We start from the raw sequence: 22,415 nt of genomic DNA on the forward strand, positions 1-22,415 counted from the left end.
GTCTGGGAAAGCCAAAAATCATGCAGTTATGATTCTAAATGATAACTTTACAAGGAACTTTTGTCTGGAATTAGGTGCGTACAATCCACCTACTCTGCATCCTCAAGTAAATAGCGAAACATGCATCAACTTTCCATATAAACACATTACACCGGCTGCTAGGATTTAAAACATTATAACAGCGCGGCTGCATACATGAGGCAAGCTATTTTAAAACTATATACATGTTTTTACTCAGACTACGGACATGCAGTTCTATAAGTGCTTTATTTTCAGTGCCTGCATTACCATCAGGCCTCCTTATCGACTTCCAGGAACCCTTATTACAAACGGCTGCAAGGATTTGACATGCATAATTGCTACATGTACAAGAAATTAGCTTTCGTTAGTATTTGGCTGTGCACACTTGCCGCGTGCACGCAGGTTGTCACGTTTCACGTCTGCAGTCGTGTATGGTGCGGCTTCGATCGTTGCTGGATTGCCAGTGTGGCGGATGATCTTTCAACAAATAATTCAGAACTTCTTAAGTGCATATCATGTAAGACTATTTGCACAAAATTGTTACGTTTAATCATGCTATTATGGTTAGTTAAAATTTAAGCTGTAAACTTTCATCTAGAAGGCTATTACGTTCGGAGTACGTCCATCTATCAACTGCACAACCCTACTGGTACCGCGCCACAGTTTTTGGGGGGTCTTAATTTACATCGTAAACGGAGAATTGTATATAATCATCTGTGTGTCATGGCGAAGCAAGCAAGACAAGGCAATGGGTTATTTCTTAAAACCAAAAGTGCACAAAGCAGAACCAGAATGAAGACCAGAATACAGGACTTAAAAGTGATTGACAGCTAACTTAATCGACAAAGGACAACTGAAACACAAGGACTGTATATATTCACGTTGGGTAAACAAGATATCAAGACACACCGGGGAAACAATCTAGAACAAGGACCAAATAACTACAAGAACTACAGTCATGGATGACATTACAGAACTTCAAATAAAGAGTACAAGACTGGGGAAAACCAAGACACGACAGACACCGTGCAATCTTTAGCATCAGTCAGATTTGTTTGTAACCATCTAATCTTCTCCCTACTTTTATAATGACAATATAAAAGCATGTATACATCAATTGTCTCTCTTCATCGGGAGCCGCGCTCCTAATTTCACCGTATGCAGGAAAACACTGACATTCAATTCAATAATGGCAAGCAATAATCAAGGTATGTTTAAGCAAATTACTGGTGATGGTGGTGTATTTAACCTTGCTAAATCATGGCCTTTGCCATTTATATCATTTCTTACTCTGGCATATCGTTGCCTTTCAAAGGTCTACGCGGCCTTTTCTCATTAGGCATATCGTTGCTTTCTATGGCCTACGCGGCCTATCTCTGTCTGGCATATCGTTGCCTTCAAAAGCCTACGCGGCATTTTTCTACTAGGCATATTGTTGCCTTCTACGGCCTACGCGGCCTATGTCTATCTGGCATATCGCTGCCTGCTATGGCCTACGCGGCCTATTTCTCTGGCATATCGTTGCCTTCCAAAGGCCTACGCGGCCTTTTTCCCACTAGGCATATCGTTGCCTTCTGTGGCCTGTGCGGCCTATCTCTGTCTGGCATATCGTTGCCTTCTAAAGCCTATGAGGCTTTTCCCACTAGGCATATCGTTGCCTTCTACGGCCTATGCGGCCTATCTCTCCAGCCTATCTCTCTGGGGTATATCGCTGCCTTCTATGGCCTAAGCGGCAATCCCATGGCCTCTTATGGCATCCTTCAATGTCAGTAGATAACAATTTCTCTTATCTCTTTCAGGAACCTCAAAGAAACACTGGTGGGTACCGATCATTGCGATCAATTTTTGGGGATTAGATTCTGGCCTGTCTTCATCTTCAGACAGGAACCGCAAGAATCCGTGACCCCCGGATTTGAACTATGGTCGGGGCCTACGCCAAAGAACTATACTTTGTTACATTCTAACCTTGGTTGCTAACTACTGTTAAATGAACTCATATATCAAGTCTTAACCTATCTTCGAGTCTTTCTGGTAGAAATGATAGCTTTAGCGTAGCGTTGCGCAAGTTCTACCAGGAAACTCGAATGTTACGTCATTCATTTCACAAGGTGCAATCAATCACCCCTGATACTGAGAGTATATAAACCTCGTACTCACCTGTCTTTGCGTTCGCAGATACTGATGCCAGCATTTACAAACCCACCCTCCCTACCACCATCACCAGGTTGGTTCCGTCCATACTCAAGGGGGATTATATTCTGGCCTGTCTTCATCTTCAGACAGGAACCGCAAGAATCCGTGACCCCCGGATTTGAACTATGGTCGGGGCCTATGCCAAAGAACTATACTGTGTTACATTCTAACCTTGGTTGCTAACTACTGTTAAATAAACTCATATATCAAGTCTTAACCTATCTTCGAGTCTTTCTGGTAGAACTAATGTTCTTAAAGATGATGAGTTTATCTGTGTTGAGGCTTCTTCTTTGTACTTAAAGCATTTCCATCATCTAACACTTGAACAAAGAAGCTACATTCTTCCAACTCCAAATACAATTAATCCATCATAGTTTCGATCCATTGTCTGTAATATGCTTTAAGCATGAAATGGGATGGACACAAAAGCCCCTTAATGGCAACAGAAACAAATGTTTCCCATCAAGAGGCCTTTCAAAGAACCCAGTGCAAACACTGGTAAACCATAAACTTTGGTGAAAGCCATACTTTTTTCTTCTACCTGTGCCCTACCTTATACAAACTCAACACACTTAAGGTTGCCCCCTACAGGTAAGGAATGGAACTACATCTAGTAACAGGCTAGACCTGTTACAAGATGATCAACAATTTCTCTGAGTGACAGAAGAGAAACTGGGTCAAAAGCACTCCATGTAGCTGAAGAACAGCACAGTTCAAGTGATACATCAGCAAATGGTTGAGATCTTAGAGAAGTGATCTTCTCACAAAAAACCTTGAGAAGCCATCACATAGTGATACTGAGGGATTGACAAACACATTTACAGGTGGATTTAAAACAGAGTTTAAAACAGAGAATAAGGCTTTTGAGCTGTGATGATTTTCCAAAATTAGATTGGAAAAGTACTTTGATTTAGCAGATGACATAGCTTTCTGAAAAACACTGAGAGAGTTTGACAGTATTTCATAGGATATTTGTAGCTTATCGCTTTTCCATTTGCAATTTGTGTTTGTAAATTCAACATGGAAACAGGGAGGAAAGCACGAGTCCAATTTGCTGTAGGAGTAATGAGTGATATTGACTAGGGGTGGGCGGATCGATCTAAATATCGATAGTATCGATGCCAACACTGGTATTGGTATCAGATCGATACAATTGTAATTGAATCGATACTTCAATTTAAATATCCCTCCTCTACGTTTATTATACTTTGCTTGTGTCTTCTACCTCTACAATCCTGAGCAAACGCTTCTTTCACATCCTGGCCCACTTTGCTACTCCTCCCCCTCCTTCTGCTCTGCTGTGATTCGTTGTTGTGTCGTCACGTGACTCACTGACACAACGCGCCAAGGAGGAGCAAACTGAGTGAGAGATCAGGATGGCCGAGAGGAAGAGAAGCGTTGTGTGGAGCTATTTTATGGCTCTAAATAATAATACTGTAACTTGATACGTGTAAAAAGTGATAATTGTGTGCACTTTATTTCATTTGCTTTTAAAACCAGAAAAAAGGGACAGAATTTTGTTTTTTTTTTGTTTTTTTAAAAAAAGGTTGTAATAAATTAATTCTACAGTTCCTAATAACTAATAATTTTGTGGACTTCAATACTTTAATTAAAAAAGCCTAAAGAATTTATAATTCATTCACCTCAGAAATAATGACATAGCCTACTGCTCTCCCCTACACAAAAGTATTTTTTTTTAAGTAAAAAGTATCGGATTGGTATCGGAATCGGCAATACTGACCCTATATGTATTTGGTATCGGATCGATACCAAATTTTGCAGTATCGCCCACCACTAATATTGACTGAGGAAAAGGCATAGAAAACAGTACAGGCATATGGTCAGAGATCAGAGTGTCAAAAACCTGAATGTCACTGATTAGAATGCCATGAGAAAGGATCAAATCAAGGGTATGTCCATGAGTATGAGTGGGGTCCTTGAATGTTAAAGTCCCCTAGCAGAATGATTTTGCTGTAATTTGTTATACAATCACCCAAAAAGGCTGTAAATTTATTTATAAAGTCTTTTACTAGGTGAGGGGGGCGGTACACTAGCGCTAATAAAACAGGATCGTCAAATTCTAGTCGCAGCAGCTGTACTTCAAAACTACTGTAGATTGTTGAAGATACAGAGTGACAATAGTGACTAAAATTGTTTTTAAAAATTACCGCTAGGCCACCACCACAGCCGGAAGAGCGGGGAGAATTAAAAAATGTGCAGCCTGCCGGAACCAACTCAGCAAAAGGACTTAGATCACCAACCTTGGTCCAAGTTTCTGTGATGCACATAAAATCCAATGCGTGTGTAGTAAAAAAGTCATTTAATATGAACGTCTTATTGACTAGCAGCCGAGCATTAATCAAAGCCATCCTGAAAGGTTGAGTGTAACACGGGTTAGAATTCAGCAATATATGAAACAGAGGGAAAATAATATAATTTTCAAATAATTTTAATTCTAATAAAATGCTAAAAGTAGTAAACAAAAAAGCTGATTAAAGTCATTGTAGTTTAAAATAATAAATAATAAATTGATTAAAAATGACTAAATGCTTAAGTGATGTAATCAGTCTAAGCCGAGACTGCGTGTGATGTCATAGACGTGAGACGCAGAGCAGTGAGAGACACGCATTGCTGATCGCGAGAGAAACACCAAAGTGAATCTAAGGCAAATATCTAAATAATCCTTTCTGATATTCAAATAATATGATGCACATTATGTTGTACACCTATTATTTAACTATATTGGGTGATTTTTAGAACGGGATTATTGATATTGTCGCGGATGATTCCTGATTGAGAACCCCTGTAAAATCCAATGCGGGTATAAAAGTGTATGAAACCCCCCGGATTTGGTGAGTTTCAACCTTATATTGTTCAAACTATTGTAAACTTGAATGGTTTATATGTTTACTGAAGTTCTATATTCCAATTAAGCACTTAAATGCTGTTTTGCACATGATGACATATTCTTGTATATTTTATCCCAGACAGCAATTTAGCTCTTACCGACGTTGGGGCGCATGTACTTGCCCGACATAAAGTGCCTCGGTGAGATGTCTTATGGAGATCGGTAGCTAATAGGTGTGGCATGACGAGGGGGTGAGAGTTTAGCTTCGTGACGAAAGAAAGACTTTGCATAAAATTCCGACTACGCCACCCCGGGACTTACACCCAGGGAAATATTCCTTACACCCAGAAAGGCGGTAAGGCACACAGGTTCGTTCCTCTTAAAAGTGAAGGGAGCAGAAAACGTGGGTATAGTACAAAAAATATAAATTTTTATTCCACAATATTCTGTGTTCATGTCAATGAGCTAGATGTAAAATACACAGAAGACAACATTATTCAAAACAAATCTGTCTCACTGCAGTAAATACATAAAACAAATGACATAAAACATCACAATCACAAAGTTACACAAAAATACAAAACAATTGAAGGTTTAATGGTCCTCACTGCTACAATGCAGTGCGTGGAAAGGAATACAAATAATAAACTAATTAAAACAATACACAAACCTACAGAGCTGAGGTTACCCACTCGATGGATCACTGGCACAAGTTGTCCAAAAGCACACTTTCGCACACCACACCGTGAACTCAATGTACACACACTTATACACTTCAAATGTGTAACACGGGAACCGTTGAGCGGTACCACCACCACCACAAGATCCCTCACCCGTGGGGACCCCAGCTCCTGAAAGTATATTAAGCAAAATACATATTCAAAACAATAATATACAAATTTTACAATAAAACAAAAACAAACAAACAAAGAAAACTGGCAGCTGAAACTACACGAAAGTCATGGCGCAAACACCGAAGTCCATACGCCGGCTCCAATGCGCTAATCCTCCACTTCAAGATATTACACACTCAAGTTCAGGAACCAAACAGTGGACAGTCCGGTTTACAGCGGTAACAATAATGTAATGTTACAGTGGTGCGATAAAACAGCACGAGACTCAAACAGGCAGCAACCAGAGGAAACCACGTAGAACAAAAGGGAGAACCCTAAAGTAAACAAACATAATATTAAACATCTAAACATCATACACTAACATTACAATTTGTGGTTGGACACTTACCGCACAGTGGCATCACCCCAGACACATTAACGTCTTTTACAGCACTGGTTAACCTACAACAGGTCAACCACAGCCAACTGAGGGTGCACAGTCATTTAAGCCACCAACAGCACAAGGGCACCAGTACGCTGGACAAACACGCTAAAACCAACACAAACTAAGTTTTAAATAACATACAGATTAAAACTACAAACAGCACATTAACAATTCTCACCTGTCGCTATTGCTACAAACACCCGGGGGAAACACAGGACATGACGCATTCCGAGCAGCAGCCAATCAGTGCTTAAAAAGGGACTGCCCCTTCCTGATAGGTGACAGTAGCTGTCAATCACAGCTCACCTAATCCTGCTACAATCCACCCCAAGTTTCTGCAACGTCGCCCCGACGGTGAACTAAACAAAACCCACCTCAGGGTGCTCAGCCCCAAGGTCGGGAAAAGGCACAAATCTACAATCCACTCTGCAGACACATCCGCTGTGCCCGCCAATTACAAGAAGTGGTATCAATTGGAGAACTAACCTGACGTAATCTCCAATGACAAATAACTAAAACAAGAGCTTCCCGATAAAATAAAAATCTCAGATGGTTTCACCCCAAACTCTGAGGGACACCATCTGAAAAATGACTGACCTGGGGGATACAGCTCCTGCACTATAAAATTCATCAGATGGTTTCACCCCAAACTCTGAGGGACCCCATCTGAAAATGACTCACCTGGGGGGTACATCTCCTACCAATAAACCTTACTGGATGGTTCCACCTCAGACTCAGAGGGACACCATCCAATAACTAATGACATGGGACCGATAGTACCTCCTAACCCCACCATAAAATCAAAGTTACAGGCAAATACTACATCAGTAATACCCCAACTTCAGGCACTATAGAAGTGTACAGATCATACAGAACGGATAACGACAACCAGTTTTAGTGGTGCCTTTAATGATACGCCATGCCCGACATCCCCACTTTCACAGCCTTGCCCAAAAACCCAGCTGGCCCTCCACTTAACAATACATTCAGATTCTCCCTTTTGTTCTTAACCCAATAACACATTTTACCTCTACGGAGCCTGTAAAATTGCTTAACCTGTGCGATTCGTCCTCTATTCCTAGACCCATGAACCACTTACCGCAACCGATTGAACCACGCAAGTCCAGCCACAAATTGTGCTGGGATTCCGACGCGAAAACTGCCGCTGTCTGGTTCCTACAAGACATAAACAAAATCCCACATACATAAAAACAATACCCACTTCTCTTCACTCCAAATTTGAGGATCCTGCCGACACTAGGCCAAATGTGGCATCACCCCAGACACATTAACGTCTTTTACAGCACTGGTTAACCTACAACAGGTCAACCACAGCCAACTGAGGGTGCACAGTCATTTAAGCCACCAACAGCACAAGGGCACCAGTACGCTGGACAAACACGCTAAAACCAACACAAACTAAGTTTTAAATAACATACAGATTAAAACTACGAACAGCACATTAACAATTCTCACCTGTCGCTATTGCTACAAACACCCGGGGGAAACACAGGACATGACGCATTCCGAGCAGCAGCCAATCAGTGCTTAAAAAGGGACTGCCCCTTCCTGATAGGTGACAGTAGCTGTCAATCACAGCTCACCTAATCCTGCTACATAGGCAAGACATCGGGAAGATGGTGGCATTAGAATGATCGCCGACCGTGAGCCAACGTAAACCCGCCCTAATTATTATGACCTATATGCGGCGCGATCCGCTTCGCTCTCCCATTGAACACAGCTGATTTTCGGCTGCATCGCTGTAAACGTCAAGGCATGCTTATAAAGCAGCTGTTCCAGTGTTAAAGGGAGCGAGGCGTCAGGATCCCACCGTTATATAATTGATTTGTTTAGGCAAGGGGTCTCCATGGTGCCAGCACATTCTATTAGTCTCAATTGTAATATTTATTTATTACATACATATGTTTTATATTAACTTGGCTTGGTTTACGTATGTTAACATATTAAACAATACTAAAACATATCAAAAAGTAAAATAAAATAAAATCAGTAAGTAAAACAAAAAAGTTTTGAGTAGAATAAATAAAAAAGTAGCCCTCCAGATTGTTTTATACATTGTTGTAGCCCTTGCTCACAATGTTGGAGACCCCTGCAGGCTAACTCATTTCATATTGTGTATCAACAACAATCAACCCTCAATAACAGTTTATGTTGTGTTAATCATAAAATTTCTTCCCTAACAATTTGACAAGAGCTAGTGGAGAAGTAGGCAACTAGCCCACTTGCATGCAAGACGCCGTCCGGGGCTGCGCAGTCAGCAGCCGCTTCCTTTTGAGTTGCCAGGTTTTATGACAAAAAAAGTTTAAATTGAAAGTAAGTGATTGTTATGTGTAGGGTGTATTTCATACACAATATGACAACCTGGTAAATGTCAGTCTAACAGAAAAAAATGGATCAGTGAGTTTTCCAGGAGAAATAACAAAACAGAAGGGCATCTGGAAATTTTTTTTTACTTTGTTTTTGCAAAGGCAGTTTCATTTATTTTAACACTCCACAAATTACACTTTGGGGTGGTTTCTCGGACAGGGATTATCTTAAACCGGGACTAGGCCTTAGTTTAATTCTGAAATATAACTAGTTTTAATAACATGTCTTAATAAAAACATTACTTGTGTGCATTTTGAAGCATCACAAAAGACACTGATGTATTTTATGATATGTCAGTGCAAGTTGTTTTTAGTTTGGACAGCTCTTACATTTATTTTAGTCTAGAACTAGTCTAATCCCTGTCCTTGAAACCGTCCCATAGCAAACTGCAACAAAAATAAGAAATTCCCTCCAGAATAAGTCATACTCCAGAATCAGTCCAATCAATTATTTCACTTAAGATGCTTGCTTGTCCCGCCTTTGCCGCCCCCCATTCCTGTCTCTGCTCAGACAGCCGCAGCCAGTTTCTCACAGTCATCTTTATATCAGCCTCAGTGGAACTTTGTAGGCAGGATTTCTTAACCCAGCACCTAAAAAAATGTAATAATGTAATAAGCAACAGAAAAAAATAAGACAGCACAAAAGTCTATATATCTTCGTGGATGGTTTCTAAAAAGACAATTCAGAAAAGTCAGAGCATTTTGCAAAAAATAAAATCATGTTGTTTCAACACATTGTAGGACTTACTCAGGAGCACCTGATGAATAGGCTGTGATTTAAGGAGAGCACATCCCTTCATCACTGGGTGTGTCTTGCTGCCAATCATCTTGTGGCACTAGGAAATACAGAAAAAGTCCCGTTACACAAAGAACAGCATCACCCAGATCCAACTAACAGAGCTAAATAAGTGACCCCACAGCAGTGGTTCTAAAACTTTTTCTGTCATTTTTGTCATTCCCCATTTTATGTAGGACTGTGCTGTGTGTGTGCTGTGTATTGTGTGTGTGTGCCTGTCTCAGTGTGTTCTTGATCTGCATGCTAAACAGCTTATGTTCAGGAGAGCCCAGCCCTTCATATTCATCTTCCTGCTGCCAATTAACGGTTGTCACTATAAAATGATAAAATTAGATTGTGAAACTGCTAAACAGTATGTAGGCTTTTTGCTCTCAAACTTTTCAAGTGCGCTTACAGCCACAAGTTTAAAGACCCAATAGACCCTTTTACTGTTTGTACACAATGGTGACGTGGCAACGTATGCACGAGTAGTTTGGCAACGGAAGTATGGCAAGAATCAGCAGTGAAGTAACACAGACAGAGAAAGTTATTTTAAAAAGTTGACTTATCAACTTTTTCAACACAGCTACCAGATCCGTGTACTATAGTGGAGTGGATAGAAGACGTTAGCAGATGGCCAAATATAAAGTGGCCAGATACATATGAAGAGTTTGGTTCCAAAACCCAATAAATCCATTTTGACAAATTTTGTTAAAACGTGTTTTCTATACCAAGAAAGTGACAAGATGAAAACCACTATTTTCTGTTACAAACTTTCACATAGCATCTTTAGGTTATAAAAACATAAAAAAATTCAAATCCATAACTTGATTTTCAAAGATTTATTATAAAAACAGATTATTTTTCCACAAAATGCAATAAATTCATGACAAGTTTTTATTCAAAATGCTATAAATCTATTGAATCAATAGCCTTTATAAATGTGCATTCATCTTTGCCATGTTATTCATTTAGTTGACTAGTGGTACACACTAATTAAAAATATAAACATTAATGGCATTAATCAAAACACTTACTTTGTGATATTAAGAACACTGTCATTGATGCGGTTATACTTGACGTCGTCGCTTAACGCATTTCGCAGCGATCAGCTGTAAAATGTTTTTGGTCCTGCTCGATTTTCGTTGACTTTGAGTAAAATTATGGAAAGTTTTTCATAAGATCCGCTGGGGTTAATGTGTTAGCATGACAGAGACTTGATGCTGTCGGCCCGGGCAAACAAGCACCCGTCTCCCGAGTGCCTCTTGCGTAAATTATTAGATGTTGATGGCTTACGTTTCTTTCCCGTCACAGAAAACCATCACAGGTTTATCAATGCTATTAAAGTATTATTTTGTTGTTTGTTGATCACGAAGTACAAAGTAGATGAGGAAAACTAGGATTCCGTGTACTCAGCGCGCCGCCATTGTTTGTTTACATTGCAATGGTGCGCTGCAAACTGTTGAGCGGATTTATTGCATTCTGTAGAAAAGGAGGAGTGGCGTTTATTGCATTTTGGGAAAAAAGGGAGAAAAGATGACAGAATAACACGGCGTATATTGGATTTTGCTTAAAATTAAGAATTTACTTTTTAATATTGACTTGATATAATACTGATTCTGGCAGCAACTCATTTTTTTCAAAAATGGCGTTTATTTGGAACCAAACTCTTTATATATACGTATATTAGTATATTATATTAGTACAACCAAACGCAACAACCAGACATTTTGATGCTGGGAAACCGTTTTAATAAACTTTCTGAGTTGCTAACACGTTAGAACAACTGGCGAACAACAACACTTCCGTTGCCGAAATGCGCGCACAAACTATTTGATCACGTGGGCTGTATTTAACGGAAACTTACATTCAGTACGAAGAAGGTCCTCATTCACTGATGTAATCACTTAAATGGAAAAAACACAAATGGCCCAGATCCAGCTTGATTTTAAAATCTGGCCCTAATTCATTTGCTATTGAATTATTCTGAAATGTATTCTTTTACTACCTCAGTATGATGTTCTGAGTAAAAAGTGCAGATTCATACATTACATGTAAAATATCTTACTATCGTTAGTCCTCTGACGGAGCCCTGGAAGAGGGTGACGTGGAGGCTGCTGCAAAGCACACAGGCCTTCGTTATTATTCGGTGTCACTAGAAAATACAGAAAAACTAAATTATTGGAGTGAACAGTAAGTCAAGTTTATCACAATTAGATAAACTAATGTCAGTGGGCTGAGTAATTGCCACACATTTCTACACACACTTGTCAGTGTTTTCATGGTCTGCGTTTTAAATGGCTTACAGTCAGGAAAGCCTTCAGTTCTCTGCGCCTCTTTCTGAATATTAACCGCAGTCTCTTGGAAAGACAGAAAACCTTGGTTTACTGATCACACTACTAATATAAACTCAAAAATCATATCTCTGGAACATCAAACTATGGTATGTGCTGTGGACCTGTGGAGTACATTGTGTCTGCTTGAATTTAGGGACCTGATGCATTTTACTATATAGGGTACACTTACCTTCACTCTACAATGATGTGGGATGGGCTGGAGGAGTTAAACAAGGGGTGGGAGGGTTAGCCAGCTTTCTTCTTACTGACACTTCAAGAAGATTAAAAAAGGTTACAACAGAAAGATGATCAAAAAGGCACATCAACCATAAGATTTGCACCTTAGATATCTACATCTGATATTCGCTGTATGAGAAGTGCAGCATTATACACATAAAATGTCTTACTAGGCTTGCTCCTTTGATGGAAACTTGGGTGGGCTAGAGAAGGCTGCTTCCTTTTTGTCACTGTCATGGCCATTTAAAAACAAGGATTAAAATTCGAAAAATGTTTAAACACAAAGATTACAAATTCTTATCAGGCATAATTACAAGTATGAGCATGTAATTAAAGGGAGAGTTCACCCAAAAATGAAAATAATGTAATTAATGACTCACGAGTTTGGAACGACATGAGGGTAAGACCTCCGTTCATCTTCGAAACACAGTTTAAGATATTTTAGATTTAGTCTGAGAGCTTTCTGACCCTCCATTGAAAATCTATGCACAGTATACTGTCCAGGAACAGAGAGGTAATAAAAAAACATCATCAAAGTAGCCATTTGACATCAGTGGGTCAGTTAAAATGTGTTGAAGCATCGAAAATACATTTTGGTCCAAAAATTAAAAAATTACGACATCATTCAGCATTGTCTTCTCTTCCGGTTCTGTTTTGAACGCGCACGAGACTAAAGTCACATGACTGCAGTGACGCAGCTGACGTACAACGTGGCTGATGTGTTATTAGGTGCGTCCCCGCTTTTTTTTTGTGCGCCCGAGCTTCGTTTACAGTCTGAGGGAGACAAATGCTGTAAATGTGAAAAAAATTCACAAACATATCTGAGGATAACACGCCATCTGCGTCACAAGACTTTAGTCAGACACATGCGCTACACAATAGACATGGAAGAGAATGCTGAATAAATTTGTCATTTTTGGACCAAGATGTATTTTGGATGCTTCAACACATTCTAACTGACCCATTGATGTCAAATGGCAACTTTGATGATGTTTTTTATTATCTTTCTGGACATGGACAGTATACCGTGCATAGATTTTCAATGTAGGGTCAGAAAGCTCTCGGACTAAACATAAAACATCTTAAACTGTGTTCCGAAGATAAACGGAGGTCTTACAAGTTTGGAACGACATGAGGGTGAGTCCTTAATGACACTATTTTTCATTTTTGGGTGAACTATCCCCCCAATTTTCTAATGGACATATGGAAACTTAAAGGAACACGCCGACTTTTTGGGATTTTAGCTCATTCACAGTAACCCCCAGAGCTAGACAAGTGCATACATACCCCTTCATCTCTGTGCGTGCCGTAACTCTGTCTGACGCACCCACCGCTAGCCTATCTGAGCATAAAGACTTGAAGTAAATGGCTCCAGCTAGCATGCTGCTCCCAATAAGTGACAAAATAACAGCAACATTTTCCTATTTATGTGTTGTGATTTGTTTAGTCACACCGTGTACAAACAACAAGGTCATGACACAGCCATCTTTTAACAGTATACATACTGGGAACTATATTCTCAGAAGGTGAAGCACTTGCTACTTGGGGGGAGTAACCGCACAACTCTGACCGAACTCTCTGCTCCTCACCGGGGGTTTCTCAGGTGCTGCTAGCAAATCACTGCACCCAAGTAGCCGGGCTTTGCCTTCTGAGAATATAGTTCCCTGTATGTATATGATTAATAGATGGCTGTGTCTCACATGACCTTGTTATTTGTACATGTTGTGACTATACAAATCACAACATATAAATAGGAAAAAGTTGGCATTATTTTGTCACTTATGGGGAGCAGCATGCTAGCTGGAGCCATTTACTTCAAGTCATTGTGCAAAGCTAAGCTAGCGGTGGGTGCATCAGACAGAGTTACGGCACGCACAGAGATGAAAGGAGTATGTATGCACTTATCTAACTATGGGGATACAGTGAATAAGATAAAAAATAAGCCTTTAAGGTCAAAATAGTTAATTCAACTTGCCAACTGTTATGTTGTTTCCAGCCATAGGTAGGAGGGAAGGGGGAGGAGGGTTTTTTGGAAGGTTTGTTGTGCGTTTTCTTCTTTTTCGCCTGTGATGTTTGTGGTGCATTTTGGGTGTCTGATGAAGGGCACGATGCAGGGGATGATGGTGGTGATGGTTATCTAAGTCAGGATGGTCTGTAAATGAAAAGTTTTTACAAAGATTAGTTTTCATATTGATCACATCGAACATAGAAAGTACAATGAGTAACATCAGAACACCATAGCCCCCCACTCTCACTTGTCTCATGTAGTATTCAACAAGAGTATTGTTTCCATCCTTTAGATGGGTTGGGTGATGTCCTCTTGAATAAACTTTGGAGTATTTTGTATGAGTCTTTATAGACCCTTTTACTCTTTGTACACAATGATGATGTGGCAACGTAGGTGCACGCAGTTTGGCAACGGAAGTATGGTAAGAATCAGCAGTGAAGTAACACAGACAAAGTTATTTTAAAAAGTTGACTTATCAACTTTTTCAACACATCTACCAGATCCGTGTACTATAGTGGAGTGGATAGAAGACATTAGCAGATGGCCAAATATAAAGTGGCCAGATACATATATACGTATATTAGTATATTATATTAGTGCAACCAAACGCAACAACCAGACATTTTGATGCTGGGAAACCGTTTTAATAAACTTTCTGAGTTGCTAACAGGTTAGAGAACCACTGGGGAACAACAACACTTCCGTGGCCGAAATGCGCGCGCAAGCTATTTGATCACGTGGGCTGTAAAAGGTTCTGGAGGCCACCAAGCCATGCCTTCATCGTATTTACCTGAGTGAAAAAAACAGAAAAGACATTTTATTTTGCTTAAATTACAAAGGTTAAACAAAGGCTCTATTTTATGAATAGGTGTGTGTCCAAAAACACTTACTTCCTATCACTTTATTACTTAATAACCACTTTGTCTGACTGTCTACAGTGGCTGTGCACTTGTACTAAACTAGCTCTTTGATTGACAGGTCTACTTTTAACGTTACCATAAAAACGCACAACAAGAGCTGCCTTTAATTTTAAGCATGTCACTTAGACAAAATCATTAAAAATGCATTTAGAGTGTAAGGGGTCCATATTATAAAATGACAGATGTCATTTCTGTGTAGACAAAAGACAGTCCGTCAATTTATTACCGTTTACCTAACTGTTTACCGAACGATCCCCTCACGTCAAAAATACTGTCTAAAACAACTCACTGAAAAATATTTAATACGCGAACATATTAATAATAACTAACCAGGGGTGCGTTTCCCAAACCATGTTGCTTATTTTCCATTGCCAACCAACTAGCTGCTAACACAACAGGTTAGCAACTATGGTTTTGGGAAACGCACCCCAAGTCAACAGTTATAACAACAAACCAAGTCTAAAAACATGTAACGTTGGTCAGGGGATCTCTGGATAATCCGTACATCTTTCTTGCACTTCCACTAACTGCGCATCTGACCGCTGTGTTGTCCCTCTGTCTGCCTGGTCTGATTTTATTGGTCATCTCGGAATAATTTTGACTTTATCTTACTTAATGGGGTGCAGCTCAGACCTGTTGGCTTGTGACACCACACTACCGCGAGATCTATTTAAAAGCATACTGAGTCATTTACTATTGAATCGGTCTCGCGGTGCTAAGACGTCACATGCCGATCGGTCTGCGCAGCGCAGCCAGAAGTCAAGCGAGCGCTGAGTGTTGAGTCAAATAAAACGAGCATCAGAAAATGACCGAAATCATGCGTCCAGCTTCAATAATGTATCATATTAATTTGAAACAGGAACCCAGAATATTTTTCACAAGCATTGATTAAAATTATGATGACAATAATCAAGCGAAAAAACGACTTAAATTCTGGACCTTTTGGCAGTGAGGGGGGGGGTTCGTTCGAACCACCCGAACCCCCCCTGCCTACGGGCTTGTATTGTATAATTTTAATTAAACTAATGTCAAAATTAAATGTTTGTCTTAAAAATAAGTAAATTGAGATTAATTTTGAATTAAGACCCATACAATTCAGTGTATTGCATAAAATTTTATTTATAGCGGTTTGTAGACATAAAAGAATACACGGCTGTAGATGAATAATATTAACTGTGAATAACTACTGTACAGCTACCTCTGATTGACAGGACAAAATACAATTATTAAAATATAACATTACAATCAGTTATTTAAAATTACTAATTAATAAATGAAAGACTTATTATTTCTTTGTTGTTGATTCATCATGTTCAGACTTCTAATATGACAAAATTATTTCTAGACTCTCTGTATCATCTATATTGTTAGATCACACAGTTTCACTGATCTCCAAACTCTAAACCCAGGATAGAGAGGTTTAGTGAATGTGGTGTTGACTCTGTGGATGAGGGTCATTGTGTCAGAGACGCTGTAGAAGGACAGAGATCCTGAACTGTGATCCACATAAACTCCTATTCTAGAAGATCTGGACACTACAGGGAGTTTAGTCTCAATCTTATTGTGTATGAATGAATAACTGAAGTCACAGCAGCACAAACTCCAGGACTGATCATTAAATCCAAACTCACACTCATCACCTCCCTTCCTGCTGATGCTCTTATATGACACTGAGATATACACCACATCACTCCATTCAACCTCCCAGTAACAGCGTCCACATAAACTCTCACTACACAACACCTGAAAATGACCATCAAATCTGTCTGAATGATCAGGATACTGGACTGTGTATAAGCCAGTGTAAGTAATCACTCTGTTCCCCTCAGACAGACAGAGATATTTATATGCTGTGTTTGGATCTGCAGTGAAGTGATGATAATCTGATGAAACAAAAACATAATTTATATGTAAAATTCTACATTTCAATAATTAAAATAAAACGTCAAGTCTTGTTTATTTTAGTTTTTGAGGACTGTCAATGTGTTAAGAAGTGAACAGAGATCATTTACAGTGAAGGATCCTACCTTAGATCCTCACGTGCAGAATGTTTTTATTATTGTGTTTTTTTATGTTTAATCATTTATTTACACAATCATCATATAATCATTAGTTATTATCCATTTAATTATTGTATTTGATTATTTAATATTATTTTATCATTATCAATTTCATTATTATCATTTTTATTAATTCATTTATTCATTATTGTTTTTATTCATTATTCATTCATTATTATATTTCTATATTTTATTATATCATTCATTAATTCATTGTATTTCTATATTTTATATGTCTCTTTGTGGTTCAGTTTCACATTTGGGAAGTTTCATAGAACTGTTCTGTCTGTATGTAAACAAGATAGATAAAGAGAATGTTTATGAAAGCCCAAGGTCTAAGGGATGATGCAGCTGAGCAAATTTGGATATAACAAGTGCATGCTGTATTCCTAGGTAGACGAGGTAGACGGGGTGGACGAGGTTTGAACATTGAGGCATATGCAACTGAAACTAACTGTCCATCAATAAAACTCTGTTCTATTTTATCATCTAAAACCTCAGTCTCACGACTCTGTTTACGACTCTGTTTATGCTCTCCTCTAGCAACGATTGATAAGCCTTATATCTGACAAATACTTTAACAAAGTAAACTTATATTTTCTGACGTGATCTGGTGTCCGGGGCTGGATCGTTTTTATTTGTCTGTGGTGTGGAGACCAGATCTAACAGTTTTGGCGTAGTCGGCAGGATAGAATAACATTTTTGTTGTCTCTATCCGAACGAGGAGTCGGGATTTTGTCTCGCACATCCAGATGGAAATGTTTCCAGACCACTGGCTTCTGACTCCAAGCCGCGAGTGACGATGGGGATTAACCTCGGCTGGTCCGGTGTCCTCTCTCCTGACTCATCCACTTAAGCAAAAGCAAAAGTGAGTGTGTTCTGTTCTGACATTTTGGAAAATTCAGTACGTACTGTGTTGGTAGCTTGTCTACTGGTCAGATTATATTACTTTGATAATGGAGCAGTCAGTTATAGTTAAAAATCAATCAAGCTAGATGATATAATTAAAAAGCTAAAACAACAGCTGAAAGAGCACTTTAAGATCAAACAAGAGGAAAAAGAAAAATTCAGTTGCAAATATAACATCAAATATAAATATAACATCAAAAGTATGTTGGGCGGTCTTTAGGTTTCCAAGATAAAGGTAAAAGTAAAGACATATTAAAGACGTATCTAAAGAGTTAAAATAAAACATTCTGCACGTGAGGATCTAAGGTAGGATCCTTCAACAGTATAGACAGAATCTAATCTGATTCTTTTACTGTTATATTCATCATAATGTGTGTATAAAAGGTTTGTGAATGTGTGAACATTGTTAAAGTCTCTCTGTTCTGTAGTTGTACACTTTAAAATATATTTTGTTATCATTTAATTCAGATAGAAAAAAAACTTAATGGCTTATGAAATTTAAATATTAAATGAGAAATTGATTTATGAGCTGCTATTTGATCTCTCAGATATGTTTCATTGTGGGCGAGCACATAACTGCAGTTATTTATTTTCTGTTTATTCTGCACATTCAGTTTGATTCATGAGTATCATTATAGAGGAGTTTAAAATGACTGAAATGAAGATTATCACTGTTCATGTCTTTATCAGCATCAGTGTGTTTATTTTTGAGACTCACATTTTAGGAACTGCTCCCTGGTCTCAGGTTCAGGTGCTTTACTTTGATCAAATATCTTCTCTATCTCTTCTCTACAGAAATCCTCCAGTTTCTCTCTCAGATGAGACACAGATTTTCTTACATCATCAAAAGAGATGAGAGAGCTGACAGTGATGCTGAGTGAGTCTGAAGATCCAGGAGGAACAGAGAGAGACTGAAAACTCTACACAAACACAAACATAAACTCATGACACTGAAACATTTCATAGAAAATATCATCTGAGTAAAACATGCTCTTCACTTCCTAAAGATCACTGATCTCTGTTACCTGGAGGAAATGGATGTGATCATCTGTGTGTGAAAGCTGCTCCAGCTCAGCGTCTCTCCTCCTCAGATCATCAATCTCCTGCTCCAGTCGCTTCAAGAGTCCTTCAGCTTCACTCACTGCAGTCTTTTCCTGATCTCTGATCAGCTGTGTCACCTCAGATCGTCTTCTCTCAATGGATGTGATCAGTTGAGTAAAGATCCTCTCAGTGTCGTCCACTGCTGTCTGTGCAGAGCGCTGTTAGGACACACAGAGAGAGGAGCATTAGAATCAGCAGCATTCATTCAGCTCTTACTGGTACATCACACAGTCTGTTACACACAGTCAACTTCAGTGAAAGTCATCCAGCACTGAACTCCTCACTGACTGATTGGATGAGAGTCTTAACTGAGTCTGAAACAGATCTGAAACAGCAGACAGCAGTTGTTCTTCTGATCAAAACTCACCTTATGAGTCTCCACAACATCTCTCAGCTCCTGAAGCTTCTTCTGACTCTCCTGGATTCTCTGATGATATTTTCTCTGCGTCTCCTTCAGTTCTTTCTGTTGGATGTGGAAATAATAATTAAACAGATCAAATGTACATTACAGTGATTTTTTTACAAGTTAAAATCCAGCCCTGTGCGATACAGTAGGTACAAAATGGCATCTTCACAATGTCCTTAACTTTATAAATCAAAGGAATGTGATGTATGTGTTACATTAAGATATAAAGATGTTTAGTTATGTAACTTTGGTGTCATTATAATGAAACATTTATCACAGATCACATCTCTTACCTGTTTCTCAGTCCTCTCTGCTGCAGCTGATACAGTTTTATGTTCATTGTGTTCATCCACCATACACAGATAACATATACAGAGCTGATCAGTTTTACAGTAAATTTCTAAAAGTTTCTCATGTTGAGGGCAGAACATCTGCTGAAATCGTCCAGTGGCGTCTATCACTTTGTGTTTCTTTCCTGACTGAAGTTCTTCATGACGTTCAAGATGAGTTTGGCAGTAAGAGTTCAGACACACCAGACAGGACTTGACAGCTTTGTGTTTTCTCTCAGTACAGACGTCACACTTCACATCTCCAGCTTCAGCATAACAGTGATCAAGACAAGCAGCTTTTCGTTTAGTCTTCTTCAGTATCTCCACCACTTCAGCCAGCATGGTGCTTTTATTTAAATCAGGTCTTGTATTGAAGGTCTGTCTGCATTGAGGGCAGCTGTAGTTTCTCTTCTGATCGTCTTGATTCCAGCAGTTTGTAATACAGCTCATACAGTAACTGTGTCCACAGGGAATGGTCACTGGATCCTTCAGTAAATCCAGACAGATTGAACAGATGAACTGATCCTGAATCACTGAAATACTGGCTTCTGCCATTTCACCGTATTACAATAAAACTAAACACACAACATCTCAACAGTTTCAGTTTCTCTGAACTCAAATAATTCCCTGGTTGTGTTTATGAAACGTGTACAAACAGGTGTGTCAGTCATATAATAAACAAGTCCACTAGATGTCAGTCTCATACAGAAAGTCACAGTCTCGAGTAAGCACATCTTTGTGAAAATGCTCTGCCATAAATGCATAAATATGAGTGAATTTTGTGGTGAAATAAGAGAATAACAGATCAAATCTCTCTGATGTTTGTCACTAAACTGATTCAACATTCAAGTCAGTGTGAGTGTTTGTCCTCTAGTGGTGAGTTTACACTATTTACACAAACAATTCACATTTAGAAAAGAAAAATATGCATTAAAACAAACATCAGCTCCTATAATGTTTAAAAAGACATGAGCTGGTTTTACAGACAGAGATTAAGTCAGGAATAAGTTTTAGTTAATGATGACATTTAAGTATCTTTTAGTTTAAATGTGTCTCAGATAAAAACAGGAGTCTACTGGTGTGCGGTACGATACAAAACAATGACAGTGAAATATTTTAAGATCAGTCAGTGTAAGTTGGAGTTTGCTGAAGTCTTGTCTGTGAATCCGGGTCAAAGTGATATAGGTGGGAGGTTTGTAGATTATTAAAAGAGGGCAACATAACAACACAAATGATCAACATTTAGCCAGAAGAACCTTTATCACCCTACCTTCATTGTATACACAGTATTTACATGAAACTGCAAGGTAGCTCCTTAAAAAAATATTTCGATATTACAAGGGAACATGTCTCAAAAACATGGTATCTAAGTGTTTTGTGTTATTTATAGCATCATTTTATTATATTTTATAATAGAAATTAGAATTCAAAAATAAAATAATTTCTAAAAGCTAACTTTAATTTTTATTAACCGGGAGATTCACGGTGGGACGCTGTTCGGTTGGGCCGGTGCATTAATGTTCAATATTGTGAAATTCTCTGAATATCATAATCATTTCATTAAGTAAATGGGTAAACTGTCTTGAATTAATAATTCAGAAAATATGACCGAAAACATGTCATTAATATGAGTAAGAAATGCCAATGCACATGTTTTTAATATTTATGATACTTACGTACAAACTTACGCAGTCAGGCCCGGTGGCGCGTTCACTGAGCATTGGCCAATCAGAATCAAGTTCTAGCTTTACAACTGCAGCGATGTGATGATGTGCAACGAAATTCAATATGTTAAAGAATAAAATCTCTAAGCGTAAAGGAGGGGCCGAGAAGTTGAGAGAGAGAAAACAACAAGTACTTGAGGCCGATGCCACCAAATGTGTCAAGATAAATGAATTATTTGCTGGAAGGACGGCAAAAGAGTTAAGTGAAGATGTCAGCAGGGCGGGCCTGACTGTTGAGGTGAGACAGACATTTAAAGATCACATTCTTTCTGATCCAATTTTTCAAACACTAGTTAGTGTGTAATGTTGCTATAATAGCATAAATAATATCTGTAAAATGATAAAGCTCAAAGTTCACTGCCAGGCGTTATATTTTCTTTAACAGAATATCCCTTTTAAAGCCTACAGAGAATGCCGGTTTGGACTACAGCCCTCTACTTCCTGCTTTAATGACGTCACTAGAACAGTTTTTTGACTAAACTCCGCCTACAGGAATTAGGGTGGTCATTCGTGCCAGTTCCGCCGGACATGTCACAAACATGTTTTCGGGTTCATTCTCCAGAAGTCGCGTTGCTCAACCGCATACGTCATCCAGGTTTAATATTTCGGGTTTAATTTCAGAAAAGCAACTGTTACATTTCAAGGTAAGAATGAAACTACAATGATTGTATGTCTTAAAAGAAATAAATCTTAATTTTCGAATGTATTTTAACTGAAATGTGAAAACCTCGATGATGTATGTGGTTGAGCAACGCGACTTCCCGGAGAACGAACTCGAAAACATGTCCGGGACGTGTCCGGCCGGAACTGGCACAAATCGCCACCCTAGTTATAGTGTACACTGTAAACACAATCAAAGCTTCAAAAACACAGAAAGAACGGA

At 38.8% G+C, this 22,415-nt stretch overlaps 1 protein-coding gene and 1 long non-coding RNA gene across 4 annotated transcripts; both read right to left on the bottom strand.

The window, feature by feature from the left end:
* Positions 1–8,625: 8,625 nt before the first annotated feature.
* Positions 8,626–14,915, bottom strand: LOC129438041 (uncharacterized). 3 transcript variants are annotated; one of them, XR_012359196.1, is made up of 9 exons: positions 14,331–14,915; positions 14,051–14,227; positions 12,246–12,305; positions 12,029–12,109; positions 11,809–11,862; positions 11,571–11,657; positions 11,370–11,408; positions 9,486–9,563; positions 8,626–9,318 (listed from the first exon to the last, which is right to left on the bottom strand). It is a non-coding gene; the product is annotated as an uncharacterized lncRNA (long non-coding RNA). The 3 variants fall into 3 exon arrangements; XR_012359194.1 differs by lacking the exon at positions 11,370–11,408 and having other exon boundaries at positions 14,331–14,911; XR_012359195.1 differs by lacking the exon at positions 11,370–11,408 and having other exon boundaries at positions 9,476–9,563; positions 14,331–14,911.
* A 1,189-nt stretch (positions 14,916–16,104) lies between these two features.
* Positions 16,105–21,858, bottom strand: LOC141351060 (tripartite motif-containing protein 16-like). The gene is made up of 5 exons (XM_073857228.1): positions 19,773–21,858; positions 19,441–19,536; positions 18,998–19,231; positions 18,691–18,892; positions 16,105–16,886 (listed from the first exon to the last, which is right to left on the bottom strand). Exons 1-5 carry the CDS (start codon positions 20,361–20,363, stop codon positions 16,363–16,365), a joined length of 1,647 nt encoding a protein of 548 aa, XP_073713329.1. The 5' UTR covers positions 20,364–21,858; the 3' UTR covers positions 16,105–16,362.
* Positions 21,859–22,415: the final 557 nt, after the last annotated feature.

The sequence above is a fragment of the Misgurnus anguillicaudatus genome, chromosome 2 (assembly GCF_027580225.2).
Source record: "Misgurnus anguillicaudatus chromosome 2, ASM2758022v2, whole genome shotgun sequence".
Taxonomy (NCBI): Eukaryota; Metazoa; Chordata; class Actinopteri; order Cypriniformes; family Cobitidae; genus Misgurnus; species Misgurnus anguillicaudatus.